At 37.3% G+C, this 24,851-nt stretch overlaps 1 protein-coding gene and 1 long non-coding RNA gene across 2 annotated transcripts in view; both read left to right on the forward strand.

Moving 5' to 3' along the window:
* The first annotated feature begins 206 nt into the window (after positions 1–206).
* Positions 207–1,080, forward strand: LOC149150252 (uncharacterized). The gene is made up of 2 exons (XR_016263031.1): positions 207–288; positions 918–1,080. It is a non-coding gene; the product is annotated as an uncharacterized LOC149150252 (long non-coding RNA).
* A 589-nt stretch (positions 1,081–1,669) lies between these two features.
* The window catches only part of LOC149150253 (E3 ubiquitin-protein ligase RGLG5-like), a 29,258-nt gene continuing 6,076 nt past the window's right edge, over positions 1,670–24,851 (forward strand). Inside the window, exons 1-5 of the mRNA XM_089442745.1 lie at positions 1,670–1,681; positions 1,817–1,901; positions 2,172–2,312; positions 2,449–2,562; positions 2,734–2,857. Coding sequence (XP_089298871.1) covers positions 1,670–1,681; positions 1,817–1,901; positions 2,172–2,312; positions 2,449–2,562; positions 2,734–2,857 — 476 coding nt within the window. The remainder of the gene's footprint in view (positions 1,682–1,816; positions 1,902–2,171; positions 2,313–2,448; positions 2,563–2,733; positions 2,858–24,851) is intronic.

The following is a 24,851-nucleotide window of genomic DNA, read 5'->3' on the forward strand; positions in this document are numbered from 1 at the left end:
GAAGTTCATTGTAAGTTTCCTGAATTTTTCAAGATGGTAAACGTTTTCGGCGAGGGATTATTTTATGTTGTTTCCGAGCTCCTGCTGTCTTAGCCCTTTGTGAAGTGTATATCTGATGTAAATTGCATTATAGCGTGGATTCTCGATTTTGAAAGAGACTTTCTAAGGCATTGAACCGGGAATCATAACAGGAGCTTCACTACAACTCTGCTTACTTTGTATATCAGTGGAAGGGTTTGGACGGAGAAAGTTCTCTTCCGCTGCCTTCAGAGCGTAATATTCTAGAAGGTAGGCTCTCAGAAGTTGCCTCGGTGGAATTTTCAATCTTGAGCAGGGTTCTGTGCTTCTGTTTTGAGCAGATTTGCCTTCTGTGTATTTTTAAATATCGGAAATCCGAGGATTTGTTACAAAACATCATCCTGAACGCACGAGGCCTCTTGCATCGAGTGTTAATGGGATTTGCATGTTATCTGTAAATGTGCTAAGTTGTACTTACAACCTGGTATATATCACCGCATTTTGTTTTCCTAATTTTGTTTCTTTTTCATTGGTATGAGATCGGCGAGAAATGGTGGGATTTTCTGTTATCAATTTGTTTTTAGTAGCAAGGCCGGGTTTTGCAGCAAACTTTTGTCCTTTACTTCCGAAGCTTGATCCACTTCTTATTATATATATATATATATATATATATATATATATATATATATATATATAATATATAATGTTTAGCTTGGCAAGTCTTAAAGATATTTTTTCTTCACAAGATCAAAAAGTTTCAAATAAGTTGTATTTAATTTGGTTAATGAACATGTCTAAAAACTGTTTCTCTAGGAACCATTTTCTTTATGTTGCAATTTTAATGTCAATATTCTAATTTATTATGTTGGTAATCCTTTTATAATGTTGCCATTTTTCAGATCCAATTTCCTGGGATTCTGTTTATGTTTTCTGAGGCAAGTTTATCTTCAATTCATTAGAGTTTGTGGAGAATATTATGTGCCATACCTGCGAAACCTTGCAAAAACTCAAAATCTAGGCAATGGGAGGCAGACATTCAAAAAGTATTCGCCCGAGGCGTTACAGTTCTTCTTCGTATGGCCCTTCACCAGCATGGGATTCTTCATCCTATGGTCCTTCACCAGTAGTTCCATCGGAAACTTATGCACAACCAGCGACTAAACAGAAGTTGCAAAGGAGATACTCCCGAATCGCTGACAATTACAATTCACTTGATGAGGTATTCTTACTCTCCTCGGTTTTTGCATACCATATATGTTGTTAAAAATTAAGTGTTTACTACTTTGCACTTTGGTTTTTGGATGCCATACATGTTAAAAATGAAGGGTTTACTATGCATTTTCAGGATGGGTTGTTGTCATTTCTTTGTGATGGATTTGAAGTCATATGGTTTTTTCTTATTATTAATCAGATATGTGCCTTAGATTATATAACTTATTCGTTTCACCGGTTTTCATATTTCTTAAAGCTTAGTAAACATTTAAATCCAGTGGAATACTTAATTTGAATTGAAAAATAATGCTCATTGTTGAGATCATATTCAGTAGTATTAATTCAAGACAATTAAGTAATTTATTTAGGTCAACAAACAACGCAACAATTTTGGTCAAAGGTTTAGTCAGATTGTAATGCTCTAAAGAACTGGCTTTGCATGGGTTTCGATGTACCTGATTATGATATTTGAGTAATTAGCTTGTATTATCGCATGTATTTCAGTGTGAATTGGCTTGATAAGTTATGGTTATAAGCGCTATGGGGAGAATTCTCTGATTTGTTTCTATTTTTATCTTTTTTGTAGGTGACTGCAACTCTTGCACAAGCTAGCCTCGAATCTTCCAATTTGATTGTAGGGATTGACTTCACTAAGAGCAATGAGTGGACAGGTAAGTTCTATTATCCATGATCCTGAAGTTTTTAATGTCATAATTTTCATGCAAGTTAAAATTTTAAAATAGCCAATCTGCCTCTATCTAAATGTGGCCCGCTATGTTTATTTGCTCAAGATCTGTTAGTGTGTTTCTGTAGGCAGCTCATATATATTGAATACAACTTCAATCAGTTTTTTAGTTTAAGTTGATAATTCTGCAGGCTTTTTACTTTTCAATCCAAATCAAATTAAAGTCACCACTTCAAGATTTTGTTATGGATTTTAGGTGCAAGGTCTTTTAATCGCCGAAGCTTGCACCACATTGGAGACACTCCAAACCCTTATGAACAAGCGATTTCGATAATTGGGAGGACCTTATCTGTATTTGACGAAGACAACTTGATCCCTTGTTTTGGTTTTGGGGATGGCAAGTTTTGATCTCTATTTCGATTGAAAATCTTGTTTGAATTTGGCTCAATTTATTTTTCTTATGTTGGTTAACATGAATTCATAACATATGCAGCAATATGTTTATTGCTAATAACGTGTTGTTTCTTTCACAGCTTTGACACATGATCAAAGTGTGTTTAGTTTCTATCCAGATGATAGGTTATGCAATGTATTTGAAGAAGCATTGAGACGCTACAGGGAGATAGTCCCACATCTTCGACTGGCTGGTTGGTTAATGAAACTTTGACATTCCACCTGAAGATATGAAGATTAATTACCTTTAGCATTATAAGCCTTAAGCTAGGAAAGAGTGTCTGACTGGTTTACTTGATATGTGTATATGTTGCGTATGTCCTGTGTTTTCTTATACATTTCTTGTATGTTCTTTTCTTATTTAGGGCCAACATCTTTTGCCCCAATTATTGAAGCAGCAATCCGTATTGTGGAACAGAGTGGTGGGCAGTACCATGTTCTCTTGATAATTGCAGATGGACAGGTTGCAAATCTTCTCTATATGGATTGGTTATTAAAATGAATTGTTAGTTTTGATGAAGGGACTTCCTTGTCTGTTGTCTGTTTAGTCAAAATTTTTAGCATTTCTTGATTTATTTATACCACATACCTTGAGAGCAATGGGTGTTATTATTGTTTTACAAGCATTGTTGTTGCATCTGTACAGTGAGAAAAGTTTTGATCCTTATTTTGAATCTTAATGAGAGTCTTCAAGTCCTCTTAGGCACAATTTTTTTTTATGGTCATTAGTATTGTTTTGGTTCTAAACATAAACTTTTGTGAATTGTCATTATGGCCTTTGTTGTTGTGTAAAGTTTTACATTTTCATCGTTGGTTGGATCTATACAAACTAGCAATCTTCAATTCCTCTTCGGTACAAGATTTCTGCACTATTTATAATATATATATTGAGCATGGTTGTTCATGTTGTTTGTGCATTAAGTGTGGTTTTCCTTAATCATGAATCATGATCATAACCTTCCTTGATGCTGCACAGTTTGTTGTTTTTTTTATCATGACAAAAAGTAGAATCTTCAAATCCAACGGACCTGCGGATGGTTACACTTTTTAAAAAAACATTTGGTTCCATCTCTATTTCGTGGGTTAAATATTTAAATCATATGAGAGAAAGCAAGTAAGCATAAATCATATAATGTTTAAATCATAAGTTTGGCAATGTGCCTGATGAACATAATATTTATTGTATAATAATAATGTCATGACAAGCTTAAGCCTTAAAGTACGATTTTTCTTCTGCTTATACAATCGACAAATGACACCAACGACAAACAGTTAAGAAAGGTGAAACAACGGCTTGCTTGTTCTGAAACTGCTGGTTCTAGGCTTCTTTTCTACATGTCTTGATTATTCTATGTCTTGCTTATTCTAAGAGTTTGCATTGTGGTTGTGGCAGACCCCGGCAGGGACTACCGCCACGGCAGTCGCTCTCTTGTTAATATATGAACTCCTCCTATGTGGTTAGCCTTCGAGATTTGTTTAATATAGTTTAAAACCTCCCCCCATATATTATTTCAATTGATATCAAATTTGGTTATAGAATACATCATGTTGAATATACATTGTTCCAATATCTGATATATGATTTTTAAACATATTTCATTGTGTTATGCCTAAGGCTAAAGGCCTAGGCACAATATTGGTCTTGGGAGCTATGACAAAATGATTTACAAAAACAAAAGGATTTCTAATATTATTTAAAACAATGAAAATTTGTACAAAAGAAAAAGATAAAGCTAAAATAATAAAACAAAGTGTAATAAACAAAAAGAAGGCCAAAGCATTTAAAACAAACGCAATCTACAAACCATTGATCCAAATAAGGTAAACGAGATGAGATATAAAGACAAAATTGAATGGATCTCGTTTAAGTCATCCACATACTCAAAATCATAGGTAGAACCACTACTACCAATAGGCATTCATAGCCTCTGTAGAGTTACCTCTTAGCCCAAGATGGTAGTATCCCATCTAGGTTTCAATATTCAGATGAAACTCATTGATTAAAACTTTGAAAACCATTGTCCTCGCTTGTTGACCAGATCACCACTATTCCATTCACGAGTTGTGATGATTATGAACAAGATTAATCATGATGAGACCTCTTATCCCACAAAAAATAGTTGTGAGCCATTATCCTGGCTTCGTAACGAGATCGATAATCTCATAATCATCATAACACATGATCATGGTAGGTTGACTCTTTTACAGAGACCCCCTATCTTTCAGGTTTGAATTTTTAATTTTTTTTTCTCTGAGAGTTAATGATAATAGATGGGGAGACAACTATCTCCTTACGAGATTTGGGATGATATGGAAGAGTTTAAAAACTAGAATTTTGAAATTGCTTTGTGTTTGTTTTAGCAAAAGCTGAGTGTACAATAAGTTGTCGTAAAATTAGCTCCTATGTTATAGAATGAGATCGTCGAAATGATAAGAAACAAACAATCAGAGTTTGAAATCGATATATGAATGAAATAAATTTGATGGTTAACTCAATATTCTTCCTTTAACCCTATAATTCTGTTGAAAATAGAGTTAAAAATTTCCCATATATGAAACCAAAGTTGGATTGAAAAAGAAATCCCTCTAATTGAAAAGTTGATAATATTACTATCATAATATAAGGGGATTTTCGAAGGAATAGACAATGATATATGGTGAATTTGAATCCAAGAGAGGAAGCGAGAATGAAACAGTCCAAAATAGAAATAAAAACAAGCTGATAATAGAAAAAACATGAAACACAAAAGACTCAAATAAGATGATGATGACTTGAAAAAAGTCATTAACATTGTGTTTATGTTGTTTGTCAAGTGAAGTGTTGTCCTATCTAAATATTTGTTTATGTTTATTTTCTTAAAACAAAAAAATTGAAAGTTGTGATTAACAATTACTTTTGTGAGCTTTAACAAGGATAAGTTTCCTTAATCGTAGTTTGCATTAAAACATATCTTAACAATGATATGGGAAATATCAGATTAATAAAAACGCCCTGAACATGTCTTTAAATATTTCTCCTTTAAGCATTTTGTTTTAATCACAAATTCCTTATTCACAAAAGTTGAACTAATACAAACCTGCAAAAGGGACACTAAATATAATAAAGAAAAACTAAATGGGAACTTAAACAAACTGAAATAAAAGCAAATAGATGATAATAATGATACATACCTGAAAGAATTCGAGAATTATTTTAGTTCATGGATGTTCATTTTCTTCCATGTATTTATTACAAATAATCTTTATTCAATCATAAAACAAGAAAAAATCTAAATTACTCCTAATCTAATTGAAAAAGAGGATTATGTTATGTAATATCAAACTTTCATTGTAACCATCCTCTCATATTAACACCTACCTATATGTACAAGTCAAATGTCAGTAATAATATAATGAAATCAAATAAAACCAAACAAAATTCATTATATACATCTAATGTTAAAATGTGTTTAAAAACCAGTTTATTTACAAAAAACCTGTTATTAAACCATCCGCTCTGGAAAGTTTCCTATAAACAAATATCTATTGGATCATCAAAGAATGGATGAATATTTGTTAGAGAGTCTAAACTACCCAAAGGAGATGATGGAAAGGCATGTCATAAAGGAACATTCTCGAGAGTAAGATTTGAATGATGATGAGATGATTGAAATGAACTTATGAATATCAAGTTAAATTGTCAATGAAATGATTTTTGATATTCAAGGTTATGAAAAATCATTTCATCATTTTTAATTAATATATCTCAAGGATGTTCAATACAGAAAGATTGAACATGCTTTCAAAAAGAATGAGAAGAGAAAACAAAACGAAAGAATGCAAAAACAAACAAATGGTTATGAACATTAAAATTACAAGATAATTTTACAAGGAAAAATTGAAACCTAGCGTGAAATGCAATCAATGAATTCCCACTAAAATGACATTCCATCAAAAAATTATAAAAGCAAGTTTCTTTCAAAGCTAAATCATCAAAATTGTTAAAATTTCATTTGTATTCAGAAAGAGAAAGTAAAATCAATGTACATGAATCTACAAGAGATGAATCATTTTTTTAATTGGAATACTTTGTATAGGATGTAATTCTTCGAAATCACCATCCTAATAATCATAAAAAATCACCTCTTTTTCCTGATAATCAAATGTCTGATGTGAACTAACAAAATCAGAAAATATAAAAGAAGAGGGTTTTGAAAATAAAGATTTATCATCCAAATGAGTGATAGATGCAAAATTTCTAGAATAAGGAATAGGAAAATTATCAAATGAAAGATTAGGGTAATCATCATTTACTATTTCCTGATATAAAAATACATCAGGATAAAGGAAATAATGTTCGCTAGAGTATAATGATGGTTGAAATGATTCATCTATATAACTATCCGTATTATAATCTAGGTTTAAAGACATTCTTTCAATTATAGTTACATGTTCTGAAATTTATAACTTTTCTTAAGAGATGATAAATTGAAATTTACATGATCTAAATCTTGTGGTAAATCAAATTCTATTGAACCTACTGATTGATCACATTCATAATTAGAAATTGATTGAATTATAGTTCTAGGTTTGGGTTCAATAAAATCATTTCTTGATTCAAGCTTAGTTATGTCTTGTTCTTTGTTAATTTCTTGTTCTTTGTTAATTGATTCGTTATCTTCAGATTTATAGGAGACAAGAGAAGTAAAATTTTCAATTAAATCATCGTTTTAAGGAAAATCATTTAAACGAAATCTATAACAAAGAAACCAGAATCTATTTGGAAACTCATCTAAAGATTCATTATTGTACATGGTAAGATTTTCTAACTCTAAACACAAATTATCAAAACTATTTTGATGCACTTTCAGGAGCACCTGCATAAAATGATTCCACGAGTGAATCAATTTCACGAGTGAATCGATTTCACGACAAGCACCTTAAACCATTTGCGGATTCATCCTCAGCATGTGAGAGTGAAAAGCCTACAACTTTTATTATCAACAATTATACTAAAAGATTGACATTTATTAACAAAATAAAAGATATGATCTAATGCATTAATGTTACTCTCACCGTCGAATTTTAAACTTTCCAAGGACTCAATATGCCTCTTAGGCATGCCTCGTGTAGTCTTAGGTGAACTGAATGCATGACCAAGCATAGGAATGAATATAGGAGCCATGATTAGTTAAAAATTGATAAAATAGAATTAAAACAAGTAATTAGATTCGGGCCCTCCTTCTAGCACCAAAAATGTTGATCACAGAAAATGGTCCTTTCAACATTTTGAGGGAAACCACCTGGTTAGGAACTTAAAGCATCTCCCTTTCCATTGAGATGGTGGTTATGACTAGTTTAATTGGGTCCAATTACCTTTTCCCTATTTCTATTGGTTTAAAGTGTGTCTTTAGTTACCAATAGGCAGGGACATTGGATCAATTATATTTGTTGATCAAGAAAGAGAATGACCCTTAAGTTATTTTAACGACACAACCTAACCACTCTAAAGTTTTTCCTCTTAAAAAGATGACTTCTATAATGAAAAATCTATGATAACACATGAAAGATCTAATCTAAGATGCAATTAATATAACCTATCTCGATTGAAGGAAAGATAAATCCTTCTCTCAATCCAAAGCCAACTATCTATATGAGAAAAGAGGTTTCTAAGAAATTGGAATTAAAATGGATGAATTAGATCAAGGAGATAGCTTACAAGATCAGATTCCTCATTAACACAAATACTAACAACTAAACACTTAGTAAATAGTTACATAAGCACCTATTGAAAATAAATCCATTTCCTTACTTATCATATGCATAAGAACTAAAAAGATTCATGGTGAATTGTTTAAATGGTTCACATAAACCATCATGTATGCAAGTAAAATATTTATTATCCTAAAACGTAAGATAAATTTCCAATCTAAGATAATAAATATTTGTTTCTATGTATATTTCAGTTTTCAACTTACATCTAAGATCAATTTTGTAGAATAGTTTAATCAGAATTTTAAATGAACTAAGAATTAAAACTCAGCAATAGTGCATAAAGCCAACAATTAATTCATACATCTGTAAACGCAAATTGAAAAATTGAGAAAGAATTTGCATCAATGAGTTCATCACACAGTAGTGATATATGCAAATCAGTGAAACAAACCTTTATTAATAAAACAAATCGAATTATAAAACTTCACAGTATGGAAGTAGTACACAATCCTATGTTGCCTACAGTAAATCTCTTCTTGCAGAAAATGACTCCTCCTTACAATAGTAGTACATAATAACAAAGAGTTTCTCTACAAACATAAGAAAACACATCAATATTGAACCTCCTTCCCCCAATATTCGAATCCCCTTCTCTATCCTACTGATTACATATTTATACAGAGAGGAGTCTTAAACAATCCCCATAAATCTCTTAACAAAATTTAATTACATCCATAAAACGAAACAAAAAGAATGGTTTCTGTTGGATCTATGGATGGTTTTCGATAAGCTCAGGACCATCTGATTTCCGAAATTCAGTTTTTCATGAGAAAAACCTCACAGGTTTACAATTGAAATCATCATGAAACAGTCTTGATTGGGTCTTAGGCAATGTAGATGAAACTAGTTATCTGTATTAGCTCAAGTAGTTTAGAGAAAACCCAATGGTTTGTGACCATTTTCCTGCAATTCCAAATGACTTTGATATCGGGAAAAGTTGTATTGGTGGAAAAATGGGTTGATTCCAATGGTGGCTTCTTATTAGAACTATGTTATAATAATCACACCCAGATAAGAGATTAGCCATCGTATATGGTGGAAATTACCTCAATTTAAAATCATAACAAAAGATCGACAAGAAGGGGGATGTTGAACATGGCGTTGACATGGCAAGAGTGCAACATATTGGGAGTTTGAGACCCATTTTAATATTGGAATTTTAAACAAATGCACCATAGAAAAGTCCTGATGTAGAATTCCTGATATATAATATGATATGATGGGAGGGAAACACGCTTCATTGTCCCATATCGTAGATGTGGGTTGCAAGCTACATCAGATTTTTAACACAAAACCATATGAAAATGCTGATGGTTATATTATGTGAGACAATGGAAGTGGAACACGTGGCATGAGTAGGACCATATCAAGGGTTTGGGGTCGAGACTCATATCAGAGTTTCGTAACCATTGGAACATGGGAAAATTTGATAGAATGTTTTGATATATGTTATAAACCCTTAGGAATTTGGTTAAATCACATGTGTGAGACTTGGCGTATAATTTGACTTATTAAAATATCAACTCCCACTATGTGGTTAGCCTTCGGGCTTTGTTTAATATAGTTTAAAACCACCCTGCATATACTATTTCAATTGATATCAGAATTTGATTATAACATATGTCATGTTTAATATAAATTATTCTAATATTCGATATATGATTTTTAAAGATATGCCACTGTGTTATGCCAAAGGCTAAAGGCCTAGGCACAATCTTGGTCTTGGGGGCTATGACAAAAATATTTACAAAAAGTATTATTCACAAAACTAGAAGGATTATTAATATTATTTACAAGAATGAAAAATTTGTACAAAAGAAAAACAAAAAGATAAAATAATAAAACAAAAGAGTAATAAACAAAACAGAAGGCCAAAGCAGCTAAAACAAACCCAATATACAAAATGTTGATCCAAAGGAGGTAAAACGAGATGAGATAGAAACATAAAAAATAAATGAACTCATTTAAGCCATCCACATACTCAAAATCCCATAATAATTTTACTAATCTATCAAATAAAAGGGTACCCATATAGGATTTATAAGTGAAAAATGGGGGGGTTGTGTTTTACCACAACGCCACCTAGAGTAGAAAACCCAATTAGATAGTGTTAACCAAAATTAAATAAAATAGAGATAAAAGAAGCATCCTAATCCTAGATGAAATAATATGGATATCCAACAGTACCATAGCTTTGGGAATTTTTATTCCATTCTGACCACAAGAATATCAACCCTCAACCATCATGTTTGGCGAGTAATAGTCAAGAGGAGAAGGGGTTGCGTAGAGAAAAGCTCAGAACCATCTTTTGAAGAAGAAGAAAAATTGTTGATACTTGATTCTACAAAAGAATACAAAAGAAAACCAAAAACTTGGACCTAAGCAAAACAAGGATGCGAACTGTTAGTGTCGGTATCTTCATCCCTCCATCAGAGATCAAATTCTCTTGTTGCATTTCATATTAGGTGTCCCGCCCAGTCAGTTGCATTCCATTAGGCGCATGGATCATCTGACGGTAGTGGCTTCTCCTACAGTTTCCCTCATGTCATTTACCTGCTGGCTCATGTTTATTCATCAAAAACTGTATACAATCACCTTTTTTGTTGTAAAGATTGCAGAAGTCTTTTCTAGAGTTTCATTGTCATTTAGGTCTAGGGTTTCATTAGGGTTTCGTCAAAAAAGGTTTCAAAAAGTCCAATAATAACCAGCAGGCACATGAGGAGGTTCCAACATCAATAAATTATATAATCAAGTGTTCAGAGATGTGTTTTTCCTCAAAACTCTGTTTTGAGGAAAAACAGGGTATCTTTAGATTTTATTGTACAAATTCATGTAATTTTATCCCTTCATATGTAAATTTCTTCACCTGCAACCCTGGTCACTTTTCCTAGCCCTGGTAGCTCCAACCCCCTGCAAAAAAAGAAAAACATAAGTCATTCAATTCATCACAAGCTCTAATAAGGTGAAAAATTTCAAAACAAAATTTAAAATAAAGTCATTTTCAAAACATTGTAAAAGTGGGTTTCGCCAACCAAAAAATTAAAAGACTCCTTGTATATAAGTCATGTCTCCAATTTGAAAAGCTCATTTGCATTTCAAAAACAAACTTGAGTAAAGAAAAGTTGTGTTTGGGGGCAAGTAAGAGAAAGTGGGAGAAATTTGCCAAAAAACAGAGGAGCGACGCATTTGGCAATTGGCGCAGCGCACATAACTGGTGCGACGACTGCAATTTCCAATGCAAATTTACACGGGCACGACGCACATAACTGGCATGGCGCGTTGGTTTTGATGTGCGGTGTATACAGCCAGCAAGCTTGAAACCTTCAACAATTCATTCCAAATTTCCCAAAACATGTGGATCATCATTTGTGCAAGTAGGTTGAGCCTTCATCACTGCTACTGAAACAATTTTTAATGCAATTTATGGTGGTTGTATTATGGTGATTGTTTAAAAAAGAAATCAAACCCTATCTCTTGAAATCTCTCAAAGGAAACTATTGCCTAGGGTTTGTATTGACTATTTAGCCACCAAGTCCATGTAGGTTTTAACCCTGTACAGAAATTACCTGCATACGAATTCTTAAACAAAGAAAATAAACAATGCGAGAGCATAACCCATAAAACACATATGCACAGAGATTTTTCCCTGGATCCCAAAACCGGGACTACCAGCTTGATTTTTCATTATGTTCCTTTCAATGTTACAATACATATTTATACATGCCGAAGCATCCAATACCATGGACCGAAAAACCATCGCGTCCAATACCATGTGCGAAAATCATGCACAAAACCATAGGTAGGTTCGCCCAACCTAATATAGGGTCCAAAAAAAAATTTTCTCGGGGCGCTGCCCCGGACCCCGTAGAGGGGGGCTACCCACCCCCCTCAAACCCCCCGGACAGGGGGGGCTGCCGCCCCCCCTGTGACCCCCCCGCTGCGCAATCGACGCAACGAAGGGGGGCTACCGCCCCCCTCTAACCCCCCATTAAACTACGTAGGTTAGTCGTGGAAAGAATATAACACAACCCAACAATCTCCCACTGGTTGTTTTCTTTCCACAGGGGGCCACAGGAGAGCTTAGTCATTTTTCCAGCCCTAAAACACCCATTGTTTCTCTACACCAAGAGAACTTCTCAGAGCTCACAGATTTTGTCAATGCATCTGCAGTATTCTTCAAAGTGTCCACCTTTACCAGCAACACCTTTTTGTCTTCTATCATATCCCTCACAAAGTGATACTGAACATCAATGTGCTTTGTCTTTGAATGATAAGCAGGGTTCTTTGCCAAGAAAATTGCACTTTGGCTGTCACAGTCTATTCTTATAGCTCCCTGTACCAACCCCATACTTGAACACAATCTCTGCAACCAGACTGCTTCCTTGCTTGCATGAGTGGCTGCCATGTATTCTGCCTCTGTAGTTGATAGTGCCACTACAGATTGTTTCTTACTCATCCAACTGACTGCACCTCCAAATAGGTTAAACACATACCCACTTGTAGATCTTCTCTGATCCAGATCTCCAGCCCAGTCTGCATCAACAAAACCATGAATATCCAACACTCTGTCCAATCCTGGTCTTCCTTGGTAGCACAAACCATAATCACTAGTGCCACGCAAATACCTGAAAACCCGCTTCACTGCTGTCCAGTGCTCCTTCCCAGGTTTTGACATAAACCTGCTCAATACTCCCACTGCATGTGCAATGTCTGGTCTAGTACAGACCATTGCATACATCAGGCTACCGACTGCACTTGCATATGGAACACGGGACATGTCCTCTTCCTCTTCTTGTGTCTTGGGACACTGTTCAGCAGATAACCTCACACCTACAGGAATAGGAACCTTCACCGGTTTACTATCCTGCATATTAAACCTCTGCAGTATTGTCTCGACATACTTCCTCTGGTTTAACCAGAGCTTCCTCTTTGCCCGATCTCTTTTAATTTCCATGCCCAAAATATAGTTTGCAGCACCAAGATATTTCATGTCAAATTTGGAGGACAATTGGGTCTTCAAATCCTGGATAATTTCTTTGTCATTTCCAACCAGCAACATATCATCCACATACAAGACCAGATAAATAACACGGTCACCAATTAATTTAAAATACACACAATGATCTGCTTTGCTTCTGGTGAAGCCAAGTCCCCGTATAAATGTATCAAATTTCTGATACCACATCCTTGGTGACTGTTTTAATCCATACAGAGACTTCTTTAACTTGCATACCAGTTCTTTCTTACTCTTCACCGCAAAGCCTTCAGGTTGCCTCCTGTAGATTTCCTCTTCCAAATCCCCGTGAAGAAATGTTGTCTTCACATCCATCTGTTCTACCTCAAAATCAAAAGCAGCAGCAACAGATAAAAGTAATCTAATAGAAGCTACCTTGGCAACAGGAGAAAAAATATCACCAAAATCAATTCCCGGCACCTGGGAATAACCTTTTGCTACCAACCGAGCTTTGTATTTCTCCACCTTTCCTTCTGCATTAGTTTTCTTCTTGAACACCCATTTGCTGCCAATGGGTTTCCTTCCAGCCGGCAACTCTACCAGATCCCAAGCCTCATTTTTGTGCAAAGATGCCATTTCATCAACCATGGCCTCTTTCCAGAGTTTTCCATCCTCTGAATCCACTGCTTCCTTCACAGTTCTGGGATCATCATCAGTAACAGACAAAGCAAAATTTGAACTGAAAGCAGATGGACTATACCTTTCTGGCTGCCTTCTTTCTCAACCTGATCTTCTCACAGCCGGAGTTTGTGGCTCTTCATCTTCTGATTCCTCCTCTGCTGCAGAGTCTGATTCTTCCTCCTTTGGCTCAAACTCTATCTTCTCAGGTTCCTTTGGTTGGACTTCAGATTGAATAACATCTTTTACCTCTCTGAACACCACATCTCGGTTGTACACAACCTTCCCTGTGACTGGGTTCCAAAGCTTATAACCCTTTAAACCATCCTTATACCCAATAAAGATGCACTTTTCAGATTTACTATCCAACTTGGTTCATTTCTCCTTTGGAACATGTACATATGCATCACATCCAAATACCCTCAGATGTGAAAGAGAGGGTTTCTTACCAATCCATACTTCTTGTGGAGTCTTATCCTCCAACGCTGATGAGGGTGATCTGTTGATCAGGTAACGTGCAGTATCCACCGCCTCTGCCCAGAATTCCTGTCCTAACCCGGCACCACTGAGCATGCTTCTTGCCCTTTCCATCAACGTCTTGTTCATTCTTTCTGCGACTCCATTTTGCTGAGGTGTATATGGAGTAGTCTTCTGCCGTGCTATACCACACTTCTTACAAAATTCTTCAAATTCCTTGCTGCAAAATTCTCCACCATTATCTGTCCTCAGCACCTTTATCTTCTTCTCTGTCTGATTTTCCACCAGAGCCTTAAATTCTTTAAACCTGTCAAAGACTTCAGATTTCTTCTTAAGGAAATATATCCATGTATTCCTTGAGAAGTCATCTATGAATGATACATAGTACACAGACTTACCCAGTGATGGAACCTTCACAGGTCCAAACACATCACTATGCACAAGCTCTAATATCTGTTTCGTCCTCTTACCACCAGAGGGGAAACTCACTCGATTCTGCTTCCCATACACACAATTTTCACAGAAATCAAAATCCAGAGAGCTATCATTCATACCTTCTACCATACCTTTACTATGAAGTATTCGAAGGCCCTTCTCTCCAATATGTCCAAGCCTTTGATGCCACAACATGGTCTTCTCTCCAGAGACCACTAGATTTTCTACTCCATTTTCAGGAACCATAGAACTATTGCACCCATCAACAACAGTGCTACCTTGCGGTTTGTACAGAGTTCCAGTCCGAACTCCCCGCATCAATATCAGTGCTCCTCGAACCATCTTGCAGGTATCTTTCTCGAACACCGTCTTTACACCTGAATCATCCAACTTGCTTACAGAAATCAGATTTCTGGCCAATGCAGGAATATGTAGAACACCCGGAAGTGTTCTAACCCTTCCACCTTGCAACTTCAACTTTACTTTTCCCCGACCAATGATTCTAGCCTTCCTATCATCTCCTAAGAAGACATCACCACCATCGTATTTCTCATACTCGCAGAACCACTCTCTATGGGGAGTGAAGTGAAAGGATGCACCTGAGTCAATCAACCATGCCTCATGATCTACATGTGTACTTGAAGAAGCCAAGTACACATCCCCACCTTCATCTGAGGTGGTTTTTGCCTCTGCAGAAGGAGCATCATCAGATCCCTTTCCTTTATCAGGAGCTTTAGATTTACAATCCCTTCTGAAGTGCCCTTCCTTTCCGCATTTCCAGCACACCACCTTTGTAGGTTTTCCTGGAGATTTAGATCTCCCTCTAGATTTAGATCTCCCACTCGATGACTTATTTTTGTTTCTGTTCTGGGACCGTCCTCGTACAGACAAGGCATCACCATTCTGGTTGTCCATATTCTTCCGTCTCATCTCCTCCGTCAGCAAGGCTGAGACTATTTCATCAAACTGCAAAGCAGTTGTATTGCTACCTATTGCAATAACCAGACTATCCCACGAATCTGGTAGAGAACACAATAGACTGATGCACTTATCTTCATCTGAAATTTTAATATCAACAGATAATAATTGACTTACCACAGTATTAAACGCATTCAGATGCTCTGTCACCGAGTCTCCATCTTTCATCCTCAGGTTATACAGCTTTTTCCGCAGGAACAGTTTATTCACCAGAGACTTAGATTGGTACAAAGTCCCTAACTTGACCCACAAAGCCTTTGCCGTAGCTTCCCCTGATACATTCAGCAATACTGAATCTGAGACACACAATCGTATTGTGCTCTTTGCCTTCCGATCCAATTTCTTCCATTCTTCATCGGTCACTCCCGATGGTTTAGTACCCGGATCTACCGCGATCCACTGATCTTTATCGACCAACAGATCCTCCATCTTGAGTTTCCACAACTCAAAACTCTGACCATTGAACTTCTCAATCTCGATCTTTCCACTGCTCGCCATCTTCTTTCACCACCAGAATCGATCTCGCAGATCTCCCACTGAACAAGGTCTACCACAGGCCTGAGCGAAACCCCTCAGCAACAAAGGCGTCCCCTTGAAGCCAAAACAGCTCTGATACCAAATGTAGGTTTTAACCCTATACAGAAATTACCTGCATACAAATTCTTAAACAAAGAAAATAAACAATGCGAGAGCATAACCCATAAAACACATATGCACAGAGATTTTTCCCTGGATCCCAAAACCGGGACTACCAGCTTGATTTTTCATTATGTTCCTTTCAATGTTACAATACATATTTATACATGCCGAAGCATCCAATACCATGGACCGAAAAACCATCGCGTCCAATACCATGTGCGAAAATCATGCACAAAACCATAGGTAGGTTCGCCCAACCTAATATAGGGTCCAAAAAAAAAAATTTCCCGGGGCGCTGCCCCGGACCCCGTAGAGGGGGGCTACCCGCCCCCCTCAAACCCCCCGGATAGGGGGGCTGCCGCCCCCCCCTGTGACCCCCCCGCTGCGCAATCGGCGCAAGGAAGGGGGCTACCGCCCCCCTCTAACCCCCGCTACGTAGGTTAGTCGTGGAAAGAATATAACACAACCCAACAGTCCACGTTTCTACTCCCTTACTCCATTTTCCCTCATTTCCCTATTCCCTAAACTCATATATCCCTAAAATTCACTAATCCCATATCCCTGATTCCCATTTTCCAAAACCCCAAATATAAATTCCCAAACCCTAGTCCTATACTAAAAGCTCCCAAATTACTCTCTAATTCCCAGTTCCCTTAACTAAACCCTATCCCAACTATCCCTAAATCCCTCATTGTTTCCACAGTCCGTAGTCCCTCATATCACTTTTCCCTTGGTGGAAAAAGTCAAAAAACATCACAATCGCTTACTTCTCATCAAGGCAGCTCCAATACACTTCATCCACTAACAGAAATGGCATCTGATCCCTCATATGATTATGAGAAGGAGACACACAGTGACTCACTTACATAGGTACATGCACCCAGGAGGCCTCATAGAGGTGGCAAGCATATTCGAGAAGAACCCACCACTCTTACTGAGTACAGGCCTGCCCTCTTGCCATCTTTTGTTTCCAGCACCAGTCCTGCTATGAATTTTGTGAGAAGGTTGCTAGCATTCAGTTTCATTATGAGTTAGCTCGTTTGTTTGTGTTGCATTTACATTATGGTCAAGCCACTCTAGCTGGTGTCACATTCACATTAACACCAGAATCTATTTCACTAGCAACCAGTATTCCTAACATTGGAGAGCAATGGAACAAGAGGCAGCAAATTGGTCGGTAGCATTATGAACCATACATCAAACCCGGTTATTTGAGACAGCTCAGCAGAGTTTTTCCTTTCCGGTACCTAAAAGATTCTTATGCTCCTTTGATGAAATTGATCATGAAGTATTTCAGCTGTGAGGGCTGGTTTTCCCGTTTATATGCTTATCATATCAGATTGCTGATGCATTTTACTAGGGTGAAGATGATGAACCTCCCCTACTTCATGTGCCAAAACATTGAGAAGATGACCACCTTATTACAACACAAGACTCCTCAGCAACAGTTCAACAGTATATATCATTTTGCTCTCATTAAAATTTTGGTCATCCATCAGCTTGGCTTGTAGGGCATTATTTGGGAGGACTTCATTTCTCGTGAGTTTTTCAGAGCTCCTTAGGGACCTTCAGAGGCTTTGCATGAGACAGGTGGACCTTCTTATCAGCATGAGCGTCATGAGACACAGACCGCTAGCATGCCGGTGTTTATCACCTATCAAAAGGGCACTAGACGGTTGTTCACAGCAGCTAAGCGAGTATTATCTCTACCCGGGGTGGAAGGGGTCTCGCTTCCGTCATCAGCACAACAGGTTTAGGACAAAGGCAAGAGGCCACTATAGGATAAAGCACCATTAGGTGAGCATGAGACTAATTTCATTCTCATTGAGGGTGATGATACTGATATGGGCCCGCAAAGCACAAATATCAAAGAAGTCATTCAAGAGCAGCAGGCAGACATCAATGCCTTGTCCCTCAACTTGGAGAGGGCCAAGTAGACAATAAAGTATCTGGAGCAAAGAAATAAGCAACTTGAGGATCATCAAGCTATGATGGAATTACAAATCATTAAAGAAAACCGACAAGAAATCAAGAGAGCACAAGGCAAGTTGACACCCATTGAGGAAAAGGACGAGGATCTGGAATATGTGTTGGAGAAAGTGAATATTTATTTGGAGAAGTTGCTGGAGAATGCCAATAGGGAGAAAACAATGTTGAGGTGCATGGCCTGCCATTACATGGCGAGGAATATGAGTTGCAAGGCAAGAATCAGAAACTTGAAAGCAAAGTTGAAAAGGGCATCGAGGAGGCAAAAGGAGCATGATAAACTTCAAATATTGGCTGAGGATTCCTTGGCCCAACACAATGTTTTATGAATAAGACTTAGCCAAAATTTCAAAAACTTTGGGGCATTTTTTTGCATTTTTGGAATTTTTTGCTCAAAAAACGGGAATTTTTGCTCTATGCATCGCGCCACGTGACGTTCGCTTTTGCTAGGAGCCTCCAAATGACAAAAAATCAGAATTTTTGGATTTGGCATGGAAAAATATGTTTTCCTACCAATGGCCAAGAAATTTGGATAGTTTTTGAACCCTCAAAAAGGTCAAAAACACTCAAAAATGACCTCATTGCCGTTATTTTAACACACAGGAAACAGTGTTGGGAGAAATGAATTTTGGAGGGGAAAATGGAGGCAAAATTGGAAAATTCTACTTGGGTTGGAAAGTAGACTGGCAGACCTTTCCAACAAGTACACTTGGAGTAAATTTGGACACCGGTAAGGCCTTCAAAAGTGGGTCCAAACAGGCGCTATGCATAGAGAATCAAGCGCAGCGCATAGAGGAAATTTGGCCCAGTTTGACCAGGAATGCTATATTTTTCACCCAGCTTTTTCCAGTTTGATTTTTTCACATGTTTAATGTCAAATTTGTGATGTAATTTAATGTACATTGATGGATCATGATGTAAATATGTCAAATTTTCACTTATGGGGTAGATTCATCTATTTAAAAGGTTGTTTGAAACTGAATGAATCAGTTCCCTTGTCTCTAGAGGTATGCTTTTTCAATGCCTGATTTCTAGTTCTCAGTTTAGAATTAGTTTAAACAGCTCCTAAACATGTGAGCTCGACCCTTAGAGGCTGGAATGAGCTATGGTTTGTCTATATTATGTTGTTTTTCAGTCATTAGCATGGTTGGACTTTTGAGAAAGCCTTGAGCTTCATTGCACACTCATATCAGCATTTTGGCTAAGGAATTGAGACTAGGATTTGCAGCACTCTTTGGGATCCCTGTGGCATTTTGTTTTGGTACAGTGCTTTCATTTGTAATTGTGAATTTATTTATGTGATTGTATGCCATTATCTTTCTTATTTATTCTCAGCTAAATCAAACAAGAGTGTAAGTAGAATCCATTGAGATTACAGTGCTCTACTTGAGGTTTGCTATAGTCTCTGATGTTTTCAGCTGTTTGGAGAGGATCCATGAGTTTTCTTGCCCTCTTCAGCTCCTCACCTGTCTAATCATTCCATCTCATTCAATTTTAAGTGCCAAAAACAATTGCCTACCTTGCCCCATTGAGATCTTTGCAAGACTGAGCTTCGTTCCCCAGACCCAAAATCTACCTTTCCATCTGAGCCAACAAAAACATCATTTTATTCAATCAAACCTTTTCACACATCTATCTAGCCTAAGATCAGTATTTCTATCAGTCATCTCAAGCCCTCATTGATCATAATTTGCTGAGATTGACCCGGAGAGAGCACTCTCCTGACCTGGTAGGGATAGCTACCAGGTTAAGCGTGGTTTGATGTTGGCCCTGGATCCTACCTTCCTCAGCCTAAGGTAAATCTAGGCACTAACATAGTGGCGACCATACTGGGAAGAGATTGTTTGTTTGTTAGTGTTCTTCGTTTTATAAACTACAGACGGAGTCTGAAGATTAGCCAGGTAGCCTTCGAAATGCTTTTGCTTTGCATTAGCACAAGTAGATAAACGCTACTTCAATCAATCTCCGGTCTAGTCTTATAAACAGAATATCTAACATGAAAATCACCCTAGTACATCTCATAATTATAAGCTTTTGGATGATAAGTTTAGGATTTGATAGGCTGAAAGTTGTTAATGTCCATTTGATTTCTTGGAAATAATAGCACACTGGCTTCCAGAAGACATACCAGAGAAAATCCGGATCCTGATCCCCCTCCTATCTACGAAAATCCCAATCTTATTTCGAGAATCCTTCGCCAAGGACGTTCTATGATTCCCGTGTTCAAATCTCATTCATGTCCTATTGGCTTTGAGTATCTTGAGGATCTTGAGTTTGATGAATAGTTCGAGTTGTCTTTGTTTGAAACCAAATCTGAAAGCACTGTTGCTTCAACTGCTTTAAATCCTGTGTTTATTAGAAATCTTGAAACTGAAAGGGCCAATAAATCCATTGACGATTATATCTTGAATCAACTCCAGACTTCAATTGTGGCTTCTAATATTGCTGATTTCTTAGAGACTGCTTCTGCAACCCTTGGGTCATCTGCAATTGCATCTAGCTCAAAAATTCCCACCAAACTGCCTTTCATTCCGACCATCCCTGTGCAGCCTATTGTCTCTGATCAAAAATCTGCAGTAGTGTTGCCTCCATCCACTCCTTCTACTCCTCAAACCTCAAAGATTGCTTCGCCTCCACACAAACCTCCTCATACCCCCCATACATCATCTCCACCCACTCCCCCAACATCCTCAAGACCGATTGTGAATCCACCGAGAGCAATGGCGGCTTGTTTTACACCCTTCGTGCTGCCTCAAAATTTGGATGACATGGCCACCGATTATCAAAGCAAAATTCCATTGTTTGACGGCACTCCTCACAGTGTTACAACTCAGCAACATGTGGACAGGATGACATATTTATTTGACCTCCACGAGATTGATGCAGAAAATGTGACCATGAGACTGTTTGTACAAACCTTTGTTGGTGAAGTGAGGAAATGGTTCAGAGCTTTTCCGACTACAAGTATCACTACATTGGCTAATATGCAGAGATGATTCTTGGATCATTGGGAAGTGAAGAAAAACCCTCTTCAAATCCTTTCCGAATACGAGAACATCAAGTGGAATGTTGGTGAGTCTATTCAAGATTACTATATTAGATTCAATTCAGTTTACAATGCAATTCCTGATCATATAAAGCCACCTATGGGGCTGGCCTTGATTAAGTTTCTGGACGGTTTTGATACTGATATGGCCTATGAATTAAGAGAGAGAGAGAGATCTAGCCACTTTGGAAGACATGCAAAAAATTGCAGTCAGCGTTGAAGCTAATCTCCTTGCCAAGAGAGCTAGAGAAAAGGCTGAAAAGAAGGTAACAATAAAGGAAGATACTTCCACTTCAAATCAAGTGCTTCGGAAGATGGAGAAGATGTTTGGCAGATTAACAATTAACAAATATGAACCACAAGTCAGAAATCCTAATTTTCGTGGCCAACAGTAGCCACAATTTAGGATAAAACAAAGAGAGCAGTGAGCACAAGATCAAGCAATGCAGCAGCAGGTGAAGACACCCTTGTAGCAGAATTTTGTACATGGTCCAGAATCAGATGAGGAGGAGAATGTAATTGGAGAAGAGAATCATTTCTTTACGCCCGATGAAATGCCAATTTTCATCACTGAAGATGAGGAGTACTCCGAGAATTCAGCTAAACAGAGGGATGAAAATTTCATTTTGGCAAATGAAACCGTTCTTGAGGAAGAGCCCGATGAATACCAGAGAGGATACATGAATGCTTTGTCAACTTAGCAGTGAAAATATTCACTCCGAAGTAGAGATGTGACCATAAATCCAATTCAGAAAAGAAAGGAGGCAGCAGCGTCAAAGAATGATCTTTCCAATATGCAGAAAAAAGGAAAAGAGACAGCTGATCCTAACACCAACAAAAAGCCATTAGCAAGTGAAAGACCCCATCAGCCAAATGTGTCAAAGGAGAAAACAGAAAAGAAGGATGTTCCAACGAAAGAGGTAGAAAAGTCTCAGTTTTCAACTTAGAAAATGAAATTGCTAAGTTAAAAATATCCATTCCTTGACTGAGTTGATGAAGAATAACAATTATAAAGGTCAGGTGTCTAAAATTTTGAATTTAGATCCATCATCCGACATGGTAAACGTGGAGAATGATAGTCCTGAGCTAATCTTTGGGCCAACATTGGAAGTTCAGTCTCAAGATAGTGATGTCACTCCTTTTTATATCAGTCTCAGGGTGCATGACTTTGTGTTACATAATGCTATGTTTGATTTCGGAGCCTCTCATAATCTTGTGCCTAAGGCTATCATGGAGAAATTGGGATTGGATATCACTAGAAAGTATCATGACCTTTACTCTTTTGATTCCGGTAGAATAAGGTGCATTGGTCTTATCAAGGATTTGGTTGTCAGTTTGGATCAAATTCTGGCTAAAAATGTTTTGATGGACGTGGTGGTGGTGGATATACCTCCTAGATTTGGCATGCTTCTTTCCAGATCTTGGGGAGCAAAGATTAAAGGGACAATGCAGCTTGATTTCACCTATGCTACCATTCCCGTGTTCGGTCAGATGAGGAAACTATACCGGGAACAGAAAATGAAGTACATGATCACTAGCAAGGAGAAGTCGGTAAATAATCCAATCAACTATGTACATACTGATTTATAATCATTTGTTTCGTATTTAGATAGCTTTAATGATGTAAATAGCCAAGTAGTTGAAGTAGAATACATTATCGAGATCACTGAAAATTTCAGAGAAGTCTTAAAACAAGAAAGGTAAAGACTTGATAGTACTGCTGAGCAATCAGCCGTCCGACAGCAGCAACATATTGATGGACAGCAAGGGAAAGAAACAGAATTTTAGCATTTGGAAGAGGATGAAATAGGCCTTTGGAGCATGGATTTTGATGGTGCAGTACGAAGGGAAGGTGGTGGAATTGGTATTTGGATACGCAACCCTGTTTTCACCCCAAATAAAGTGCCAAGCAATGTAAGGGTCTGTTCTTATAAACTAGCTTTTGACTGTTCAAATAATGGGGTTGAATATGAAGCTTTAATTGCCAGTTTGAAAGTTCTTAAAAAATTGAATGCTAAAAGGATTTCAGTGTATGGCGACTCCGAGTTAGTTATCAGGCAGGTGAAAGGGGAATACCAAGCTAAGCATCCTCGAATGTGGGCCTACTGCAATGCGGTGTTGGATATCTTGAAATTATTTTTTGATTATACTATAACATGTGTCCCCCGTGCTCAGAATGTCATTGTAGATTCACTTGCAACGATGAATTAAAACAACAAGCTTGAGATTCACGTGAAGCATCACCCAACTATCCCCGACAATCAAAGGTATTGGAAAGTGTTTCAAGATGATGATGAGATCGATGAATTTCTACAAAATAAAGGTAAGTTCAAAGACACTTATATTGATGTGGAGTATGATGATGGTGAAGAGGATATAGAAGTCAATCAAATGGAAGTTTTGCAACTAAAAGAAAACATCATTCCTAAAGGTCTAATACCTTTAGAGGAGCTGTTTGATCAGGATGATGTGGCCCGGAAACCAAGCTTGCTGCCAACCAAGAAAGGAGTTGAGGATGTGAACATTGGATCAGCTGAAAATCCTAAGATGGTGAAACTGTTAAAGGCATTGCCTCCACAGGTAAAAGAAAAGTATATCAGTTTTTTATCCTCTTTTACTGATGTATTTGCTTGGGACTATTCAGATTTGAAGGCATATGACACAAGCATAATTTAGCATGTCATTCCGATCAAGCCAAATCAAAAGCCTTTTCGTCAGAAGCTAAGAAGAATAAGCTACTGCCCTCAATCGAGAAGGAAGTGAATCAATTGTATAAAGCTGGTATCATAGTCCCCATAAGATTTTCAGATTGGATTTCAAACTTGGTGCCCATCCGCAAGAAAATAGGTGAGATCCGGTTATGCATTGATTTTAGAAATCTGAACAAAGTATCCTTGAAAGACAACTATCCATTGCCTAAGATGGATCACATACTTCAGAGAGTAGTTGGAGCATCCCGCATGTCGCTACTTGATGGTTATTCAGGTTATAACCAAATTCTGGTCCATGAGGATGATAGAGACAAAATAGCATTCACCACTTCGTGGGGAACTTTTCATTATGCAAAGATGCCTTTCGGATTGAAAAATGTTGGTGCAACATTTCAGCGAGTGATGGATATAGCATTCGCTAATGAAAGAGATGTCTTTCTAGTTGTTTATCTTGATGACTTAACAGTTTTCTCTAATTTAGATGAAGATCACCTCTATCATTTGAAGATTGTTTTTCAGCGGTGTAGGAAGTATGGCATCTCTCTCAATCCAAAGAAAAGTTTGTTTGCCATGGATGAAGGCAAGCTTCTTGGGCATATTATCTCAAAGGAGGGCATCTGCATCGATCCAGCTCGGGTGGAGGCCATTCAAAAGATTGATTTCCCACGAAGTAAGAAATAAATCCAATCCTTCAATGGTAAGATAAATTTCTTACGTCACTTTGTGCCCAATCTTGTAGAACATTTAAGAGAAATCACAAACATGCTCAAAAAAAGATAGTGTAGTAAGGTGGACTAAGGAAGCAATTAAGTCTTTCAATTTGGT

Source organism: Pinus tabuliformis, chromosome 9 (assembly GCF_031772625.1).
Source record: "Pinus tabuliformis cultivar Carrire ecotype Pingquan chromosome 9, CPIR1, whole genome shotgun sequence".
Lineage (NCBI taxonomy): Eukaryota > Viridiplantae > Streptophyta > Pinopsida > Pinales > Pinaceae > Pinus > Pinus tabuliformis.